The sequence below is a fragment of the Tupaia chinensis genome, unplaced genomic scaffold (assembly GCF_000334495.1).
Source record: "Tupaia chinensis unplaced genomic scaffold, TupChi_1.0 Scaffold148607_1, whole genome shotgun sequence".
Classification (NCBI taxonomy): domain Eukaryota; kingdom Metazoa; phylum Chordata; class Mammalia; order Scandentia; family Tupaiidae; genus Tupaia; species Tupaia belangeri.
In genome coordinates, this window is record NW_006208456.1 from 115554 (window position 1) to 134604 (window position 19051).

Here is a 19051-nt window from a genome sequence, read left to right on the forward strand (position 1 = left end):
GGAAAGAGAGAGACAGACACACAGGGACTCTGGACAGGGTCTTGCCATGCCATGATCCTCCTCTCAGGCTTGCACCCGGCCAAGGTCAAGGGCATGCCCTGTGTGTTCAGTGTGTCCTGGGAACTAAACTTAGTGCCCTCCCATATGGCTCCAGCATTGTGCAACAGCACTTCACAGCTGGGGCCACACACTGGACCAACTTTCTAGTGAAAAGCACGAATGTGTTGTCAGAAAAGCATTCCTGTTCTTCAAATACTAAAACCAAAGCCCCTGAATTATTTATTGTGTGAATAAGCATGTGGTATATAAATAAATGAATATATATAGTATTTAAATAAATGAATATACATTTGTAGGTATATCAATAAATGAAGAAGGTTCTGTTTACCTATACCACTAAATTTAAAACATTTCTTTTTATTTATATTGTACTTCATTGAAAAGAAATATTTTATACCATATTATAATGAATGAAAATCTAGTCCTTTAACTTCACAAACTCCAGCTTTATAGTCACTGAATTTAATTAGCAAATTCTTACCTAGAAAGGTTTCACATGCAGTTCTTCCTAACGCCTGTTGACATATGGACTAGTAGGTAGCTGTGTTACTGTTTTGGAAATGAGTCTTTCAGTGGCCCAGCTGTGGTGGCACAGTGGTAGCCCAAGACGCTGCAATGCTGGAAGTTTGAGGTTCGGTCCCCAGGTTGGCTTTTACATGCTGTATGCGCGCAGGTGCCCATGATCCTGGCTGGCTGGGAGGCTGCAGGGATCGTATATGAGACCCTTTTGAGGGTGCTTTGTTTTCCCCACTCTCTTTCTCTGTCCCTCATGAAATAAATTAACCTAAAAAAAAGAAAGTTATTCTTTATAACACAGAATGTTTTTCTATGTTTCAGAAAAACACAGGGCTTGTCTGAGTTTCAAAACAAGTTGGTAGAGGAACCAAAAACAGAAGCATTTTCTGAATACTAGAGTCACTAAAATTCCTAAGGCAGAGACTCTCTGCATTCACGTAGTGGTTTTAAGCCCAGACCGGGGCATGTCAGCCTGTTTGAACCCCAGAAATGGTGCTGTTTGGAGGGGGCGGCTGGGAAAGACAAAGGAAGGGCTGACAGGTTTGTTTCTGGGTCATTTCCAATCTTGCTGTTATAATGCAGTTTTCTAGATGAGAGAGAACGTGCTCATTAAAGTGAAAGTGTTTATTTTAAAACAAGGCAATGGAAACCTGGAAGGCTCCATTCGATAGATAAGTGAGCATATGTAAGGGGACTCAATTTTTGCTTTTCATGCTCTGTCATATTCTGCATTAAGGCAGAGGGGTAGGCAACTAAGTAGTTGTTTAAAAATGTGCAGTATGTTGTTCATTTAATTTTGAAAGCCACCGATTAGAATAATAATCAGTGTTTCCATGTAGTACCATATTCATAGACATACTGATATTATAGTGGGTAGAGATAATAGAATAATGCTCTTTATCTCTTCATGTAATCTAATTTTAAAATACATTCTAATTCATAAATGATGAAGAAAGAAGGCAGCATTATGCAAAGAGGGTATTTTGCGAAGTTAAATCCTTAGCATAAAGTGATGAATTCCTGTCTCTGTCCCATCGTCCACCCAACTTTGTTTTTTATGGAATGACCTTTGCTACCAACTTACTGTATAATAAAATGTTGCCTGAGTTTTTAGTTTAGATTTAAATGGCCTTTTCTGTCAAGTATGGTATTTATGAAAATTTCTTTGATGGAAAGCCTATGACTTTTGTGCAAATAACCCAGGCAGGCCGTTAGATTGGTAATAGTATTTGCATAGGACTTTTATGGCTTGATTCCATCCTTTCACACTTAGCTTATTTGACTCTTACCTGTGCGGTACTTGGTGGAATCCGCACTCACTTTACTGATGAGGGCAAGCAGAAAGTGCCTGTGTGTTCTCTCAGCATAAGGCAGGTGTTCAGCGTATTCATTTAAGAGGGAAGTTAATGAAGGGAACCCAACAGGTTATTTAACTTGTTCAAGGTTATACAGCTATTAAAAATGGTGTCACACCAAGAATTGAACTTGCTTCTTTATTCAAAAATTTCATATGCTTGTCATTATCTCACTATTATCTTTTCAGGCTTTTAAAAAGACCAAATTAAATATATTCAATTTTTCTTAATTGAGATGGAATTCACATAACATATCAACCATCTTAAAGTGTATAATTTTGTGGCTTTTGATAATTTCACAGTATTTTACAACCGTCACCTCTATGTAGTTCCAAGATATTTTCATCATCCCTAATGAAGACCCCATGTCTATTAATAAGTCACCCTTGGCCTTCCAGCTTCTAGCCACTACCAATCTGTTTTCTGTTTCCCTTTCTTTTTAAAAGTGTATCATGTATTTCTTCTATAAGTATGAGAGACACAGGAATAGCATCCTCCAAAAGATCCTGATGCCATGATCTATTCCAGCTTCAGCCAGCCCATGGCATCGGTCAAGTGTAGGGCTCTGTGTACTCAAGAAGGTCTCTTGATGCAATCTGGAACCTTCCCTTGTGGGTCAGCCTCTCAGAGCATAATGTTTTACTGCTGTGCCACTATCCAGTTTCCTGTGTCTTTGGGTTTACTTATTCCACATATTTCTTATAAGTGAATTCATATGTAATAGGTGACCTTTTCTTTCATTTAGCATAATGTTTTCAAGGTTTATCTGTCTTGTAGCATATCTTTGTGCATTATTCTTCTTCAAGGCTCAATAATATTCCATTGCATGAGCGTGCACTTTTTTGTTTATCCATTCATTTTGTTTTAATTGCCAGGTACATGTGTGTTCACCAGAGAGAGAAAGAGACAGAAAGAGACAGAGATGGGGGTTGTGGGTAGAAAGCATCCCTCTCCCCCCATGGGGTGTGATCATGTTCCTTCTCCTCTGTTTCTCCATCCTGTCACGGTTTTGGACATGCACACACTTGTGCCCACTATGTTTTTTCAAACTGCCAGGGCTGGTGGTTTTTTTTATTTGTTTGTTTGTTTTTTTTGGAGAGATTTTCGCTGTAGGGTGCATGCGCTCACCAGACAAACAGGGAGAGACATAGAGACAGAAAGCGAGAAATCACCCCCCAGGGGGGATGGTCACGCCGCAATCCCTTCTCCTCCATTCTCCTCTCGGGATCTTGGGCATGCACACACACGCGCCTGGCGTGAGTTTTAAGCCACTGGGTCTGGGACGCGAACCGCGGTCGACTACGTGGGAGTCCAGCGACATAGCCATTATGCTAACTGCTGGTTCCTACTAGGGCTGGTGTTTGAATTGCAGTCTGCCATGTGGGATCTGGCTCCTTTACACACTAGACTATGGGGCCAGCCCTATCCATTCATCCATTGATGGCCATTTAAGTTGTCTGTCCCATTTGGCTGTCATGAATATGCTGCAGTAAAGTAAAAATACTGGTATACTAGTATTGGTTTTCAGTTCTTTTGGGCATATACTTAGAAGTGAAACTGCTGATCATTTGATAATCCTATGTTTAACTTTTTAAAGAACCACTAACCTGTTTTCTATAGTGACTGCACTACTTTACATTCCTATCAACAATGTATAAGAGTTCTGATTTCCTCATATTTTTTCCAACACTTGTTATTTGAGGTTTTTAAAAATGTATTATAACCATCTTAGTGGATATGAAGTGGCCTCTCTTTGTGACCTTGATTTGCATTTCCCTTATATTTATTTATTATTTTAGATAGAATCTTGAGGTCAGGATCCTCCTGCCTCAGTCTCCCCGCTGGGTCTACAGATCTGTACTATCATGCCAGATTTTTTAGACAGGGTCTCACTGTGTTGCCCAGGCCTGGCAAGAACTCTTAATCCTCTTGCCCGAGCCTCCTAAGCACTAGGATTATAGGTGCCCACCATAGCACTTAGCCTTCAACTTAGACAAGGAACTAAACCTGGACTTCCATATGGTCCCAGCCTGTGGAACCTGGCATCTTAGCAGTGTGCACAATGGCCTCTGGGGTATATTCATATTTAAATGCATAGACTTAATCTTAAAATGAGCTTTGGTCAAACAAAATCAACATCAGAATGATTGGCTTCATGTGTCTTTAGGATATTATTATGTCGTTGGAAAAGTCATGATGCATTTTTGCATAGAAAAATTTTCCAACAACCTAATATTTAAGACTGGCATATATTCACTCTTAGGATATAGAAGTCTGAACTGAAAATAAAGAATACATTGGTTTGAGGTTAGAAAAATGTATGTAAGACCACAATCATCCCCTAACATTTTTAAATACCTTTTACATTAATGCGGAAAAATAAGAAAACTTATTTTGCTTTCCCTGCACCTGCCATTTTTTTTTAATGACACCTGCCAAAAGATGCTTCTTGGTATTTCTAAGTTTTCTTTATATACTTCCTTCGTGATTTAATCATCTATTCATTTATTTTTACAGTGTGAGTGAAGACACTCAGGATGGCTCAGGGACCTGGGGACCAACGGGCAGTGGGGATTGCTGATCCGGAGGAGAGTTCTCCAAACATGATCGTCTACTGCAAAGTAAGGCAAATGGTTAAATGCTTTGTGCACTGGCTGTGTGTCTGTTTGTGTTTTGCGTAGGGTTGGCTGATAGTTGACAATGACACAAATGTTTTCTGCCTAACTGCTGTGACTCACAAATGAGTATTTTCTTCTCAGATCCTCTGACTCCAATTCTAAAATTCAAGGAAGTTAAGTTTTATCATTTGTGAACACTCGGTATTGAACACTTGTAAAATATTTTGCCAGTTAGTTTTTTTTAAACCTAAAGGTTGCCTAAGCAATGCAGATGGAGTTGTATTCTCCTTCAGTGGAAGACCTTAATGTAATAGTTATTAACTGAATGTTCTTTAAATGCAGTATACACAAGATCTTGGTTAGAGGTTATGGGAGACAAAGAGTGGTGTCTGTATATGTATCGATGGTTGGCAATTGGTAGGAGACATAAGATGTGCACAAAGAACTCTGTTATAGAGTCTAAGTGTTAATTTCTAAAATAGAGGTGCAAGTTGAGTGTTATATAAACTCAGAGGAGGAGGCCAGTTCTCCTACCTTCAGAAGTCAGGATGGACTTGCAGAGAAATGGTCTTTGAACTGCATTTTGAAGGATGAGTGGAATTGCTTCATGGACAAAGCACAGAAGGAGAACATTCCAGGTGATGAGTTGTGTTCAGCAAAGGCACAGAGCAACCAGATCTGGTTCACTTGGTGGTATGATGAGCAACAGGACTAAATGGAGGTAACACTTCAGGGAGGAGTCAGATTTTAGAGTGTTAAATTATTGGCCATCTAATCATGAAAAACTTTTGTGATAGGTGTTGTAAAATCAACATCTCTTTGGAATTATGACTCCTGCCCCATTGTGTCAAATGAATGATTAAGACAGCATAAGGGCTCTAAGTGAGATATCCCTGTAGGAGAAGGTTAAGGAGGACACTGATCTGTCCTGGGGCGTGTCCTTCAGAATTTAGAGGGGTTAGCATGAGGGATCAGTCTGAATTAAAAACGACTTGAGAATGGATTGAAGATGGAATTGGGAGGTGAGAAGACTGTCAAAGATAACTAAGTTTTTGATTTTGGGTGATAGACATTGATGCTATTAATTCAAATAGGAACATTCTAAAGAATTCATCTAGAAGGAAACAAGGTACACAATTTATTTTTATACATGTTGAATTACAGGAAATACTTGTTTCTTATTATATACTTCCATAATGTTTGTGTGCATGTGAAAATTTAACCTGTGTTATGTATTCATAATGAAATGAATTAATGTTCATTATTTCATTAAATATTTATCTTCTGGGTTCTATGTATTCTGCAAGACTCTGAGTTCAATCTGTGTTAATCATATGGACAAAATTGAGCTAGATAGTCCAGGATGATCGAAATGGTAAATTTTTCTCTTGTCTTTGTAAAATTAGAGCTCTCAAATTTCTTTTGCCCTGAGTGCAAAATTTTATAAATTTTTGCTTTGCAAGAGAATCTTTGGCTAACCCATCTCTAAGAGTGATGCCTATTAAATTGTATTAAAATAAAAATGGATTAATGGGGTTAAGCAATTAGTGAATCATACAGAAAAATGAACAGATGTTTACTTTCGGTTACTTTTTTAATCCACCCCAAAGGAAACCCTGTGGCATGCTGGTAGGATCATGGACTTTAGAGTCATACCTGAGTTAAAAATTCTAACTTTACTACTTCCTAGCAGTGAGAACTTAGGTTAGTTTATTTAATTTTACTGAGGCTCAGTTTTTTTTTCTTTCTTTTTTATCATCTATACAACAGCAACAACAGAAAACTGAGAGGAAGGTTACTGTGAAGATCCATTTAGATAAAGTGAATGAGGTGTCCTATATCTTACTTGACCCATATGTGGTCCATAATGAAAAAATTTTATCTTTAAGTCTTTTTAAAAAAGATTTATTTATTTATTTATGCATGTATTTATGTATGCATGCATACATGCCATAGGGTATGTGTGCTAGCTGGAGAGTGTGAGACAGAGGGAAAGTGAGAAATCACCTCACAGTGGGGATGGCCGTGCTGCAATCCCTTCTCCATTCTCCTCTCAGGATTTTGGGCCTGCATGCACATGCACCCAGCATGATTTTCAAGCCGTCAGGTCCAGACTTGAGCCACGGTGGGCCATGTGGAAATCCAGAGCCTTAACCATCACATCACCTGCTGACCCCTTATCTTTAGGTCTTTGAGATATTTATTTTTCTTTTATCTTTGGTCCCTCTCAAAGAAGGACTAAATTATAAAATGGATAAATCCTTGTGCCATTAATAAGTTGACTAAATACATTCAGCGAGATTTTTTTTATAACTAGGAAAACAATACCAATATTTTTAATATTATTCAAGGATTGTAAATACATGGATTAGTAAAGGCTAATAGGAAATGTAAAGGTCATGCCACTGAACACCTTATACTAGAGTGCTTGGTGTTACATTGAAAGGAAAAAATCTTCCTACAGGTTTGTGAAAACTTGATTTTCCCTTTTTAAGTGGTAATGGGGCTCTTTTTCAATTTAATTTAGAGGTAAACTTGTCAACTGCTATAGTTCTTTAGAGAAATAAGCAATAGTATTGGAAATACATCTTACTTCCTTGTGACAAATTTGTGTGGGAGGGATGTATATGCTCATGTTATTTGCTATAGTCATTAATTTCTGTAAAAGGGTCATTGACTCTATTTAATCTATTAGAAAGAAGGAAGGTGCACTTATTACATTTTGTGGATCCAGGCCCTGGAATCATTTTTAACCCAGTTAACATGACTTACTTAAGCCATAGCTGGACTTGAACCATGGGATATTCACACAGTTTTCTACTCCCAGGGCTGTAAGCTGGCCTTTGGCCGTGACGAAGAACTTAGTCACCTTAGGACATTATCCTCAAGGTATCAGTAAAGGCTGAATCTGGACCAAGGTCAGTTCAAAGCATTTTCTATGGAAGATGTTTTGTGTAGTCACTTCTCAAGGTTTTAGTCATATAACCAAACCTTTTGTTAGATATCTACAACTAAAATTTACATTTAAAAAATATTGCACCTTCATTTTTGTTTTCTTCCTCTTATTCGTTGATTCATTCTTTTGTTGTCAGGTGTTTTCAGTGTAAGATTTCTGCTTGGATTGTGTTGTGTTGATTCAGATGCTGACATTTAGAGGGCCAAATCCAGAGAAATGGAACTTCTGGTGAACTTCTGTGTAATAAGTGGGATGATTATTGTCCACGTTGTTGTGACTTTTAAATGCCATTTAGGATGGTAACCTGATGCCATGTGAGTAATGGTGGGTAGGATTCTTAAGCCCACACTTTTCAGAATACTCATTTTCTTTTCATGTGTTCATGTCACTACCTGTGAGAAGTTGTACTTTCCCAAGGTATGATTTATTTTTGACTTGAGCAGATTTTCTAATTTAGTTTTTCATTCTTCGTATTCACATTTTGAATTGGAGATGTATATGAAAAAAAATGTATTGGTCACCACCAAAGATCTATTTAAAATAAAACCTTAATTATTCATTAAGACACTCAGATCTCTTAATCATGTTTGAAATGTTCCTGGGTCCTAAGGATCCTGAGTGATTACATTGTGAAAATATTGTGAGTCAGATCTTGGGTTTTCATGCTTATTCTAGGAGACTGACTTGGGTTGACTTTTCACATTTGTAATGCCAAAGGTTCCTCTACATGCTGTTATTCTTGTTTCTTGGTAAAGGTCTTCTAAAATGTTTACCTTCTTTTATAACCTGAAATGTTTCTGAATAAGAATAAGTGGTTTCTGATTTTGTTTGATTCTCTGAGTGGTTTTAACAATATCTTTTGACCAGCTACCAACTAGACTGGTAATTTGATTTAGTAGAACTCTAGGCTCTGAGATGGTGGGTGGACAAAGAGAAAACTGTAGCTTGCCATGACCCTGGTTGGGTCAGGAGGTAGTACAATGTGAGGAAAGGTGCCAGACAAGGAGCTGGCACTCTGGATTACTGGCCCCAGCTTTGGCTTTCATTGCTGTGGCTTGTCAGATGGGGAATCTCTTCTTTCTGACTCTCTTGCTTTGTCTTTCTTTCTCCTTTCTTCCCCACCTTACTTCCTAAATATGAAATACTTCTAACACAAAAAGAATATGACCATGTGAAGTATAAAGAAGGATAAAACAATGAACTCAGTGCTCACCATTAAAGTAATAAATAAAATGGCGCACTGGCTTCATTTCTTTAAAGTGAGGAAATTGGTTTAAATAATGTGCAAAGATTTTTCTGCAATGATTTCAAAGTTTTATTCTGTAAGCCTTTAGTCTTCCAGAAATTAATACATTTATCTGATATTGAAATAATATTGTGATATTCTATGCTGTTCAAAGGTCTTTAGAACTTTTCTGGAAATGTTTTGGGTAATTGCAAATATATAAACTGGATTGAGATTAAACCCAATTTAATTAGGCAGTAAAAGAAACATTCACCCATTGTTTTTAGTCATTGGCTCTCTTTCAGCTGGAATTTGAGTCTTGCCTTTTTGTTGCTATGATATACGAAGGTCACTTTCCATTATGATCTAGGACTCTGGAAGTCTTGGGCAGAAGTTGGTTTAGACCTGCTTCCAGAAAGTAAATGCAGCACTATTTTAGTTACATAGGCAGTGGTATGCAACAAAGAAGGCGAGATCTATCCCCAAAGGGACAAACATATGAAGAAAGATTGGAATAGGATGTTTTGAACTTCGTAGAAGACAATGGGAGAAGCCAGCATTACTGAAGAGTCTGGGAACCAGTGGATCCTGGTGACCAAGGCATGAAGAGGATTAGAAACTATTTAACCAGCAAGTACATATTGAATGGCATTTGTGTGTCAGATACTGTTAGATGCTGAGAATGTAAGATGAAGACGAAATCCTGAATGAGCCTGTAGGCCAGCTAGGGAGAAATGAGGAACTAGACAATCTCAGAGTTAGTTGAAGCAAGTTTGTAGAGAGCGGTCTGGGAGGAGGTAGAAGGCTCATGTAGTTCACATAAGGAGGAGGGCATGTTAATGGCAAAGATACTCAGGGCCTGCAATCTGCCTTAATTTTTGAAAGACAAATAGGAATTATCCTGGAAGAAAAGGACAGGTTAGAAGACAGAATAACTAGTACATGTAATGCTGTATATTGAGTTCTGGAAACTTCAAGTGGTCATTCTCATGGAGCTACATTTTTGTGACGAAAGACTGAAAAAACTAGATAGGTAGATTAGGGCTAAATCGCAAAAGACTTTATGTGTCATGACAAGGAGTTTGGGCATTGTACAGGTATCTTCCCTTTCTGACTCCATACTGATGCCTACCCATCTACATGGTGCTCTCAGCCCCAGAAGGCTAAGCCAAATAGACCCTGGTTACAGGGCTCCTGGGACCGCTGGTTTCATTGGAGTTTTGGGAGAGATGAGAAGACCAGAGAAGAGCAAAGCTAGGGTATTTCTTCCCCTGTTCCCTCTCTGTAGGATCATGTGCTGGTTGTACCCTTTGACTGAAGATCATTGCTTCTCTCAAGGCAGACTTCTCTCTTCTTCTGGGTCCTAATACATCTTTCCTTTATCCCTTGGGGTGATTCTAGTTATCCATTTCTGTGTAACAAAATAACCCCAAACATAATGACTTAAATATAACATTTGTTATATCCCAGTTTCTGTGGGATAGTAATTCAGGTGCAGATTGGGGAGTTTCTGGCTCAGTGTTTCTCAAAAGTCTACAGTCAAGATTTTGGCTGGGATTGCATTTTCATCCAAAGTCCAAGTGGGGAAAGGTCCAAGCTCACTTATGTAGTTTTTGGCTGGATTTAGTTCCTTAAGGGCTGTTAGAACGACAGCCTCGGCTTCTCATTGGCTGGAGGCCACTCTGTGTTGCTTGCTACATATGTCTCTCCACAGAGCAGCTCACAACATGGCAGCTTATTTCATTAGAGTGAGCAAGTGAGAAGAGGCAAAAACGGAAGGTGGGGATAGAAATCTTAGTCTTTGTACAAGGGCATGAAGAACAGCATTCAGTACAGTCCAGGAAATAATTGTGGGCCACTTGAGAAATCATCTGTCACACAGTTCTGCACCCACTAGCCAGGGATTCCTGGGTGTTCCTTTATGGTTTCTCAGTGCCCTGATACTCCTATACAGTCAATCCTTCAGGAAATAAATTTTCCTTGAATTGTCTTAAAGGTGCCATCTGTTTACCAATATGGGCACTCAGTTAACAACTGAGCTCTGTTCCTACAACTAGGTTGTTAAGCAATTTGGTCTATAAGCAAGGAGCTTTAAGGTGGACGTCTTGTGGCGTGTTGTGGTGCTACAGGGTATATAATTTTCAATACATATCACATGACATCACACTAAAATAATGTGATTCTATCTATAAAAAAAGTGGATATTATTACAGATAAACACTAGAAAGCAATAAGATATATCAAAATACAATAGATATAAGTCTGGCCTAATCATTTTGACTTATTCTGAATATTACTATCGGTACACCAAAAAATGCAAACTGATAAATGAAATATAAATTCATGCACGATTGTGAATGCTTTTGTCGTGAATTGTAACTGATTGCAAGAATGAGACAAAGACCGAGAAAGGGAATTACCCACTCTAAGAACTGGTCATACATCCAAGCAGTTTTTAAACAGGTAGTTCATTAAGTGAGAAGTGAAAAGTGGCTATAAGTCCTGTACTCTTGTAGATATTTTTAAACATTTTTTAGGCTTTTTTTTTTTTTTTTCCATAGGGTGCTTGTACTTGCCAGAGAGAGACAGACACAGAAAAAAGGAAAGTGAGAAATCATCTTCCTGGGGTGATGACCATGCTGCAATCTTTTCTTCTTTCATTCTCCTCTCAGGATTTTGGACACACATGCACATGTGCCTGGCATAATTTTCAAGCCTCTGGGTCCAGGACATGAACCTTGGCTGGCCATCTGGGAGTCTAGCACCTTAACCATTATGCTACCTGTTTGTTGGCCCCACTCATGTCGGTATTATACCACAAGCAAAGAGAAACATTTGAGGCCCAGTCTGGTGGCATAGCCAGTAGCAAACTGAACTGCAGTGCTAGAAATCCTCATGGTCTGAGGTGGATTCGAATCCCAGGTCAGCTTGAAAGGCGCTCTGGGTGTATATGTGTGCCTAAGAGCCTGGCAAGCTGGAGGGTCAGGGAAAGGAAATTGTGGGGCAACATAGCCCTATTGAGGTTTCTTCTCTCTCTCTTTCTTTTTCTCGTTCTCATATACTCTATCATGAATAAAATAAAAACAAAAGAAAGAAACCTTTGAGACCCTACTGTTCTTAATAAGAAAATTTCCCATGAAAGGATTTGAAGCAGGGGCGTCATATGCTCAATGTGAAGAACAGGATTTGAAGCAGGGCAGTCAATGTGGAGGTTTAATGTGGTGCCAGTGTGGAGGGAGGTTTAAGAGAAATGGTAGGACTGTAGGCAGGAGGACTGTTTGGAGAATTTACAGGAATTCCAGTGAGGAAAATGACATTTAAATTAGTGGCAGTGATAATATAAATTGAGATGTGTTTGAGAGATAGTTAGGAGGTGGAATGAACAAGATATGGCGACTGATCATATGTGTTGAGTGTCTGAGGGTGACAAGGAGGAATGTGACAAAGTCTTCTCACTAGATTTTTACCTGAGAGTTCTCAGAAAATTTTTTGGCAACTGGACTGGGGAGAAATGTTTTCATATTGAAATGTTCACTTTGTAAGCTAAATAATGTGATTGAATGTATATTTAAAAAAAAAGAAATAAAAGAAAAATTTTGGGTACAAAATTTTAAACCAAATGTCCACAGAACTGGATTACTTGTTCCTCTTTTCCCTGTATGTAGATAAACTGAGAGTGCCATGGAAAGAGTATGTAACCGGACTGGGTATCTGGGTGTTTATTTTGGGTAGACCACTAACTGATGTTTAGCCATTCATACGTGGATTCTACTTTTTGTAAAGTCCCATGCTGTCATTTTTGACGTGAGGGGTTAGGTAGGCTGGGTGATCTCAAAAATATTCTTCAGTTTTAACATTTTAGGGATTTTATATTCTAAAATAAAGAAATTCACATTTAAAAAAAATTTTTAAGAGCCTGCTTTGCTTTCTTTTAAATTTTCTTCAAGAAGTTAACCTGGGCAAAACTTTAGAAACAGGTAAATCAGAATATTTAAAACAAATGCTTCTTGATCTTGCACATTTAGCTGCGTTTTCTTTAACTCTTTTTTTTTTTTTTTTTTTATTTTCAACATTAAACAAAATTCCCAATGACTAATTTCAGAGAGTGTTCAGGGTAACTAATTTAATTGTTCAGTCTGCATTTTAAGATTCCTTTCATTAAAAATTTGGAGGTTGTTTATTGCCTTAGGAGAAAAAAAATAAAAAAAACTGTTCTGTTTTCCTTTCCCCTTAGGATTAGACTTGCTGGAAGAGAAGCTTCCCATCATATTATCTTGGTTGGCAGGAGACAGGAGTGTGGGCAAGTCCCAGACCAGTAGTATCAGAGACCACAGATGAAAGGGATGTATTTTTAGTGTGTGGAACAGCTCAGTGTGGTTTAATATGATGTGTTTCTATGAATACGACTTTCTAATTTGAAATGCCTTTGGTGTGTTTAAGGTTTCATTTCATCTTTGCAACTTTTTTCTTTCATTTCATTTCAAAGAGTTTAGGATATTACATCTTGGCAGACAGTTGATCACTTTTGCCAATGACCTTCTTGTACAGTATTTGTACACTGTAAAGAACATGAATGGTCATTGAGTGAATTCCCAATTGGCAGAGTTTTGAACAAGAAAAATGGAAAACTAAGAGGTATCTGTGAAAGGAAAATAAATAATTTTAAAATTTCTGGAAGATGAGAAGGTTTATTTTTAAAAATTCTGTTAGTTTGTCAGTACAAATTCAAGTAGCAAATGGATAAATCTTGTGATCAACATTCTCAATTCTAAAAATGTATTCTAATGAGGAAATAGGGAAAACATACAAAGTTATAAATACGCGGACACACATCCCTCCACCCCAAAAGAATACTGGTAGCTCAGTTGTAGATAATATCCAAAAGATTGGATATAAACCAAATTTCTACTGAAAAGGATCTAGTTAAATAATTCATATTTAGAATGATTTCACAGTTAGTTTACTGAATTTCTGGTCTGGTAACCCTAATAACTGCCTGAAAGGAAGATGGTTATGGATATTCTAGAATTTGATGAGAATGAATATTTTTTATTTTTAAAATCCTACAAGAGTTTATCATTTAAAAATAGTTTTTATTATTTAAATATGATGGTTATATAGATATAGTAAGATGATCTTTTCTATTCCTCTTTATTTATATTTTTGATATCTCTGTGCTTTACATTTGGGATCATTTTTCTTTTGTCTAAAGAACTACTTTCAGAATTGTCTTTTGTGCTTATCGGTTGAAGATAAGTTCTCTTAGTTTTTGTTTGTCTTAATTTTTTTTATTCATTTTTTAAAAGTGCGTTTCTTCTAGAATCAATTTTAAATTGCCAGTTATTTCTTCCCACACTTTGATAAGTGTCATTGTCTCTTGGTTTCCATTGTTTCTGTTGGAAAGTTAGCTGTTTTATTGTTGTTCCTTTAAATGTACAGGCAGTTCCCCAAAGTCAATTGTTTGACTTTATTGGATTTTTCAACTTTAGATGTTTCTTCAGAAGTAACCTCATTGTAAATCAAGGATCATCTGGACTTACAGTGGTTCAACTTATGAGTTTTCAATTTTATGATGTGTTTAGTAAGGTATTAAATGCATTTTTCACCTTACAATATTTCTGAATTATGATAGATCTACTGTAAGTCGAGATCTATCATAATTTATTATGTAATTTATTTTTTTCTTTGGCTGCTTTTTTTTTTTTTTTTTTGAGAGTTTTTTGCTATAGGGCTCGTGTGCTCTCCAGAAAGAAGAGAGAGGCAGAGAGACAGAAAGAGAGAATCACCCCCTGGGGAGGATGGCCACACCGCAATTCCTTCTTCTCCATTCTCCTCTTGGGATTTTAGGCACAAACACACAAGCGCCCAGTTTGAGTTTAAGCCACCAGGTCCAGGACTTGAACTGCGGTCAGCTACATGGGAGTACAGCGATATAGGCATTACGCCAACTGCTGGTTCCCATTTAAGGTATCTTTTGCTTTGAGAAAGAAATAGTGGAGCTGGTCCGCACCTCTTAGTCTTTTAATCTGTATCAGCAGTATATGTATTAATCTAGGCTTGATTTAGGGTATATGTTGTTTTATGTTGCCCTACAATCTCCAAAGCATTAGTCTGTACCTTAATATGTCATCATCATAATTTTAAAGGTTGTATAACAATCAGTTACATGGTTAATGTAGCAAAATGTAAGTAGTGTTTGTGTTACTATAACATGTGAACTTTCTATTTTATTTATTTTTCTTAATCTTTATCACCTGCTGGACTAATTCTATTACCTTTTTCTTTCCTCTTCCCCCACCACCTCCTTTTCTTCCCTCTTCTTCCTGCTCCTCCTCTTTTTCTTCTTGGTTTGTATTCCTATGTCAAATTTGGATATTGTTTTATAATTAATATTGGAGAGTATTAGATATTCCTGTATTCAGACATCACCTCCTTGGTGAACTCTGACCTCCAATTTTTGTCCCTTAAGCTCCACGAGAATGCTAAAAGCTCCCTTCAGCATCTCAGTTGTAACTTTTGCTTAAGAAATTGGCAGACCAGAAGAAAGCATAGTGGTTAAGGTACTGGACTCCCATATGTCTGAATGTGGTTCAAGTCCCAGACCTGGTGGCTTGAAAATCACTCTGGGCACATGTGCATGTGTGCCTCAGATCTCAAGAGGAGAATAAGGAGAAGGGATCATGGTGTGACCATCCTCCCTGCCCCCCAGGGGTTATTTGTCACTTTCCTCTTCACTGTCTCTCTGTTTCTCTGGCAAGCACATATGTCCTATGGCAAAACACTTTAAAAAAACAAAAAAGAAAGAAAGAAAAGAAAAAGAAATCGGCAATGTCCTTAAAGGAAGAAACAGCTCTAGTTGCTTCTTAATTTTCTTCTTTCAGATCATGGCTTCACAAATTCTTACTCCCTTGGTAGTCTTCAGTGCCTTCAAATATATTTAATAGAATACTTCTCAGCCTTTCTGGATGCTCTCAGCAGGAGAGTTATTCTGAAACATCCAGTTAGCCATTGCCAGAAGTAGAACTCCAGAACATAGTCTGTGAAAGAAGATGGAGCTCTCTCTTACAGCCTCAGTTTGCTCTTCAAATATTTTAGAAGAGACATTTCCTGAGAGTCTTACTGGCCCAAGGGGATGGCTATACCACAATCCCGTCTCCTCCACTCTCCTTCTGGAATTCTGGGCACACACACACATGCACGTGGTGTAATTTTCAAGCCACCAGATCTGGGACTTGAACTGTGACTGGCCATGTTGGAGTCCACTGTCTTAACCACCAGGCCACTTGTGGCCCCATCTCTTAGTCTTCTATTGATTTAATTTTTTTAGAGAGTTTTTATTTTTTGTGTGTTTTTTTTTTTTTTTTTTTTTTTGCTATAGGGCATGTGCACTTGCTGGTGACACACACACACACACACACACACACACACACACACAGAAAGCGAGAAATCACCCCCCAGGGGAAAGGATCACGTCACAATCCCTACTTCTCCATTCTTTTCTCAGGATCTTGTGCATGCATGCACATACGCCTGGCATTAGTTTTAAGCCTCTGGGTCTGCGACTTGAACTGCGGTTAACTATGTGGGAGTCCCGTGATGTAATCATTACGCCATCTGCTGGTCCCCGCCTCTTAGTCTTTTAATCTGTATCAACAATATATATTAGTCTAGGCTTGATTTAGGGTATATGTTATTTTATATTGCCCTACCATATCCAAAGAATTAGTCTCTACCATAATATGTCATCATTATAATTTGAAAAGTTGTATAATGAATGATCTGTTATATGGATAACATAGCATAATGTAAGTACAGTTTGTTATTAACACTAAATTAATGACTTCTAGTATATACCATCTTCTAGCATAGTGGCCCCTAACCTTTTTGGCGCCAGGAACTGGTGTTGTGGAAGAAAATTTCTCCACAGACTGGGTGGAGGGAGAGATGGTTTGGGGATGATTCAAGTGCATTACATGCATTGTGCACTTTATTTCTGTTATTATTACATTGCAATATATAATGAAATAATTATTCAACTCGCCATCATACAGTATTTGCAGTGGCTCTCCAGTGCCAGCATCAGTGACCCCACCTCAGATCATCAGGCGTTAGATTCTCGTAATGAGTGCACAGCTTAGATCCCTTGCATGCACAGTTCACAGTAGAGTTCTGGCTCCTTTGAGAATCTGATGCTGCCACTTGTCTGACAGGAGGCGGGATGCAGGCAGTAATGCAAGTGATGGGGAGCAACTATAAATGCAGATGACACTAGGCTTGCTCACTGCTGCTCACCTTTTGCTGTACAGCTTCCTAACTGGTACCAGTCTGTAGCCTGGGGGTTGGGGACCGCTGTTCTCCTAGGCCACTGTTGGTTTCTGCACATGTAGACTGAACGTTCCTGGGTTGCTATAAAAATGCTGTCATTGAATTACAGGAGGGAGTGGGGGGATTTCTAACACTCAAGGCCAGTGTCGTCCTTACTCTGCTTCTAAAACACAAACCCATCCTGGTGACTGAATAGCTTTGCAGCACCACCCCTATCTTGAGAGCTTCGTTGATGTGGATATTCAGAAAATTTCAACTTGGAACCTATCCAAGCCACTTGCTATTTTATTCTCTATTTGTTTTTCTTAAGTAACTAACTAAATAAGAATAACATTTCAACCTCTTTCTACTCCCCACAGCATTTTTCCAGCCTGAAGTATACCTCTGCCTCCAGTTTAACCATGGGGTGGCTTCTTATATTTTAAAGCTAAATACAAAAGCACAGTTCTGAGAAGCAGCCAAGTTCTGCAGCCAAGTTTGAAGAATAAAACTTTAAAACAGCTCTTCTGTCACACGCTTGCGAGGGGAGGCAGGCTTTGCTATAAATAAGGCACATTCCATTTCTATCTCATCCTTTGCAGTCCTCTCGGGTAATGCTTTCTGTATATGACTACAGTGTTCTCCAACTGCCCACTCAGCCCTCTCAACCTTCCACTGTATACCTCATTTTATTTAAGCGTTCAGTGGTTTTGGAGTTTAGGGATGAAAGAAGAGTAGAACTTTCATTCTTCAGGGTTAAGTTAATGAGATGACTTGTTAGAAAGGACACTTGCTCTTTCTCTGTACTGTTTTCAGCAGGTGCCTGTATCCGTTCGTATTGCTGCTGTAACAAATTGCCACAGACTTAGTAACTTCAAGCAAAACAAATTTATTCTTTTACCATGCTGGAGGTCAGATGTCTAAAGCCATTTGACAGGGCTGCATGGCCTCTGGAAGCTCTAGGGGAGGGGGAGGACCCATTTCCTACCCCTTTTCAGCTTCTGGAGGCTGTCTGCAGTCTCTAACTCATGGCCCCATATCACACTGACCTCTGCTTCCATCATCTGATCTTCTCCGATGCTGATGGCTCTCTCTGACAGGGCCCCTGTGGTTACATGGCACCCATCTAGATAGCCCAGGATAACCTCCTTATCATCTCAAAGTCCCTGGCTTCATCATATTGGCAAAGCCCCTTCTGCCATGTAAGTTAACATAGCCTCAGATATGGAGGATTAAGGTATGGACAACTTTAGGAAACCATTGTGCTACCTACCACACTATCTGACTTTAAAAAGGAAAGGAGAATAATTTTGGAATTTTATCTCTTTTTCATAGCTAAGGAAACAGTATGCTGAAGTTCTGGTTTTCCTTTTTGTATTTATGATGGTAGATATAGGGCTACCTACACTAATTCCAGGACATCCATTTGTATTGGCTGAAGTCCATGGAGGACAGGAAGGAAGAGAGTTTCAGACACTGGCAGTGAGGATGGGAGGGTGTCTTATTTAGGGACTTTCATTTTCTGCTCACTGGGTGCCCATATTAGGCCCTGCTCAGAGCACTAATAAGCCCATGCCTTTCAGGAGAAATGTGTTCAGAATGAATAAAGGAAAACTTCAGGTAGTATAGCTTTAACTGGTGTGAATTCCTGATGGGACTGTTTGTCTCCACTTCTTTTATATTTTAAAACATAATGAAAATAATGAAGCCAAGCCATCGTGTTGCATGTGGTAGTATGTCAAACTGTAGTGCTGGAAGCCACAAGATAACCACAGTTTGAATCCCTGGTTGGGTTGGCCTGACACATTCCAGACCTGTTTGCAAGTACCCAAGATCTGATGGGCGGGAGGACTGGAGGACTGAAGGAAGGAGATCATGACATGATCAGACCCTGTGGACAGTGGTCTTCTTTCTCTCTCTCTCTTTTTTTTAAATGTACATTCTCTACCGTGAATAAAAGGAAAAAAAAAAACTGGAAAGATCTCTGTAAGTATTAAAATTATTTTTATATTCAACA

At 38.5% G+C, this 19051-nt stretch overlaps 1 protein-coding gene across 6 annotated transcripts in view; it reads left to right on the top strand.

Annotated features, from left to right (window-relative positions):
• The window catches only part of RGS6 (regulator of G protein signaling 6), a 614581-nt gene that overhangs the window by 25121 nt on the left and 570409 nt on the right, over positions 1-19051 (top strand). For all 6 annotated transcript variants that reach the window (XM_006170490.2, XM_006170489.3, XM_006170488.2 and 3 more), the window contains exon 2: positions 4449-4552. In XM_006170490.2, coding sequence (XP_006170552.1) covers positions 4469-4552 — 84 coding nt within the window. In that variant the 5' untranslated portion in view covers positions 4449-4468. The remainder of the gene's footprint in view (positions 1-4448; positions 4553-19051) is intronic.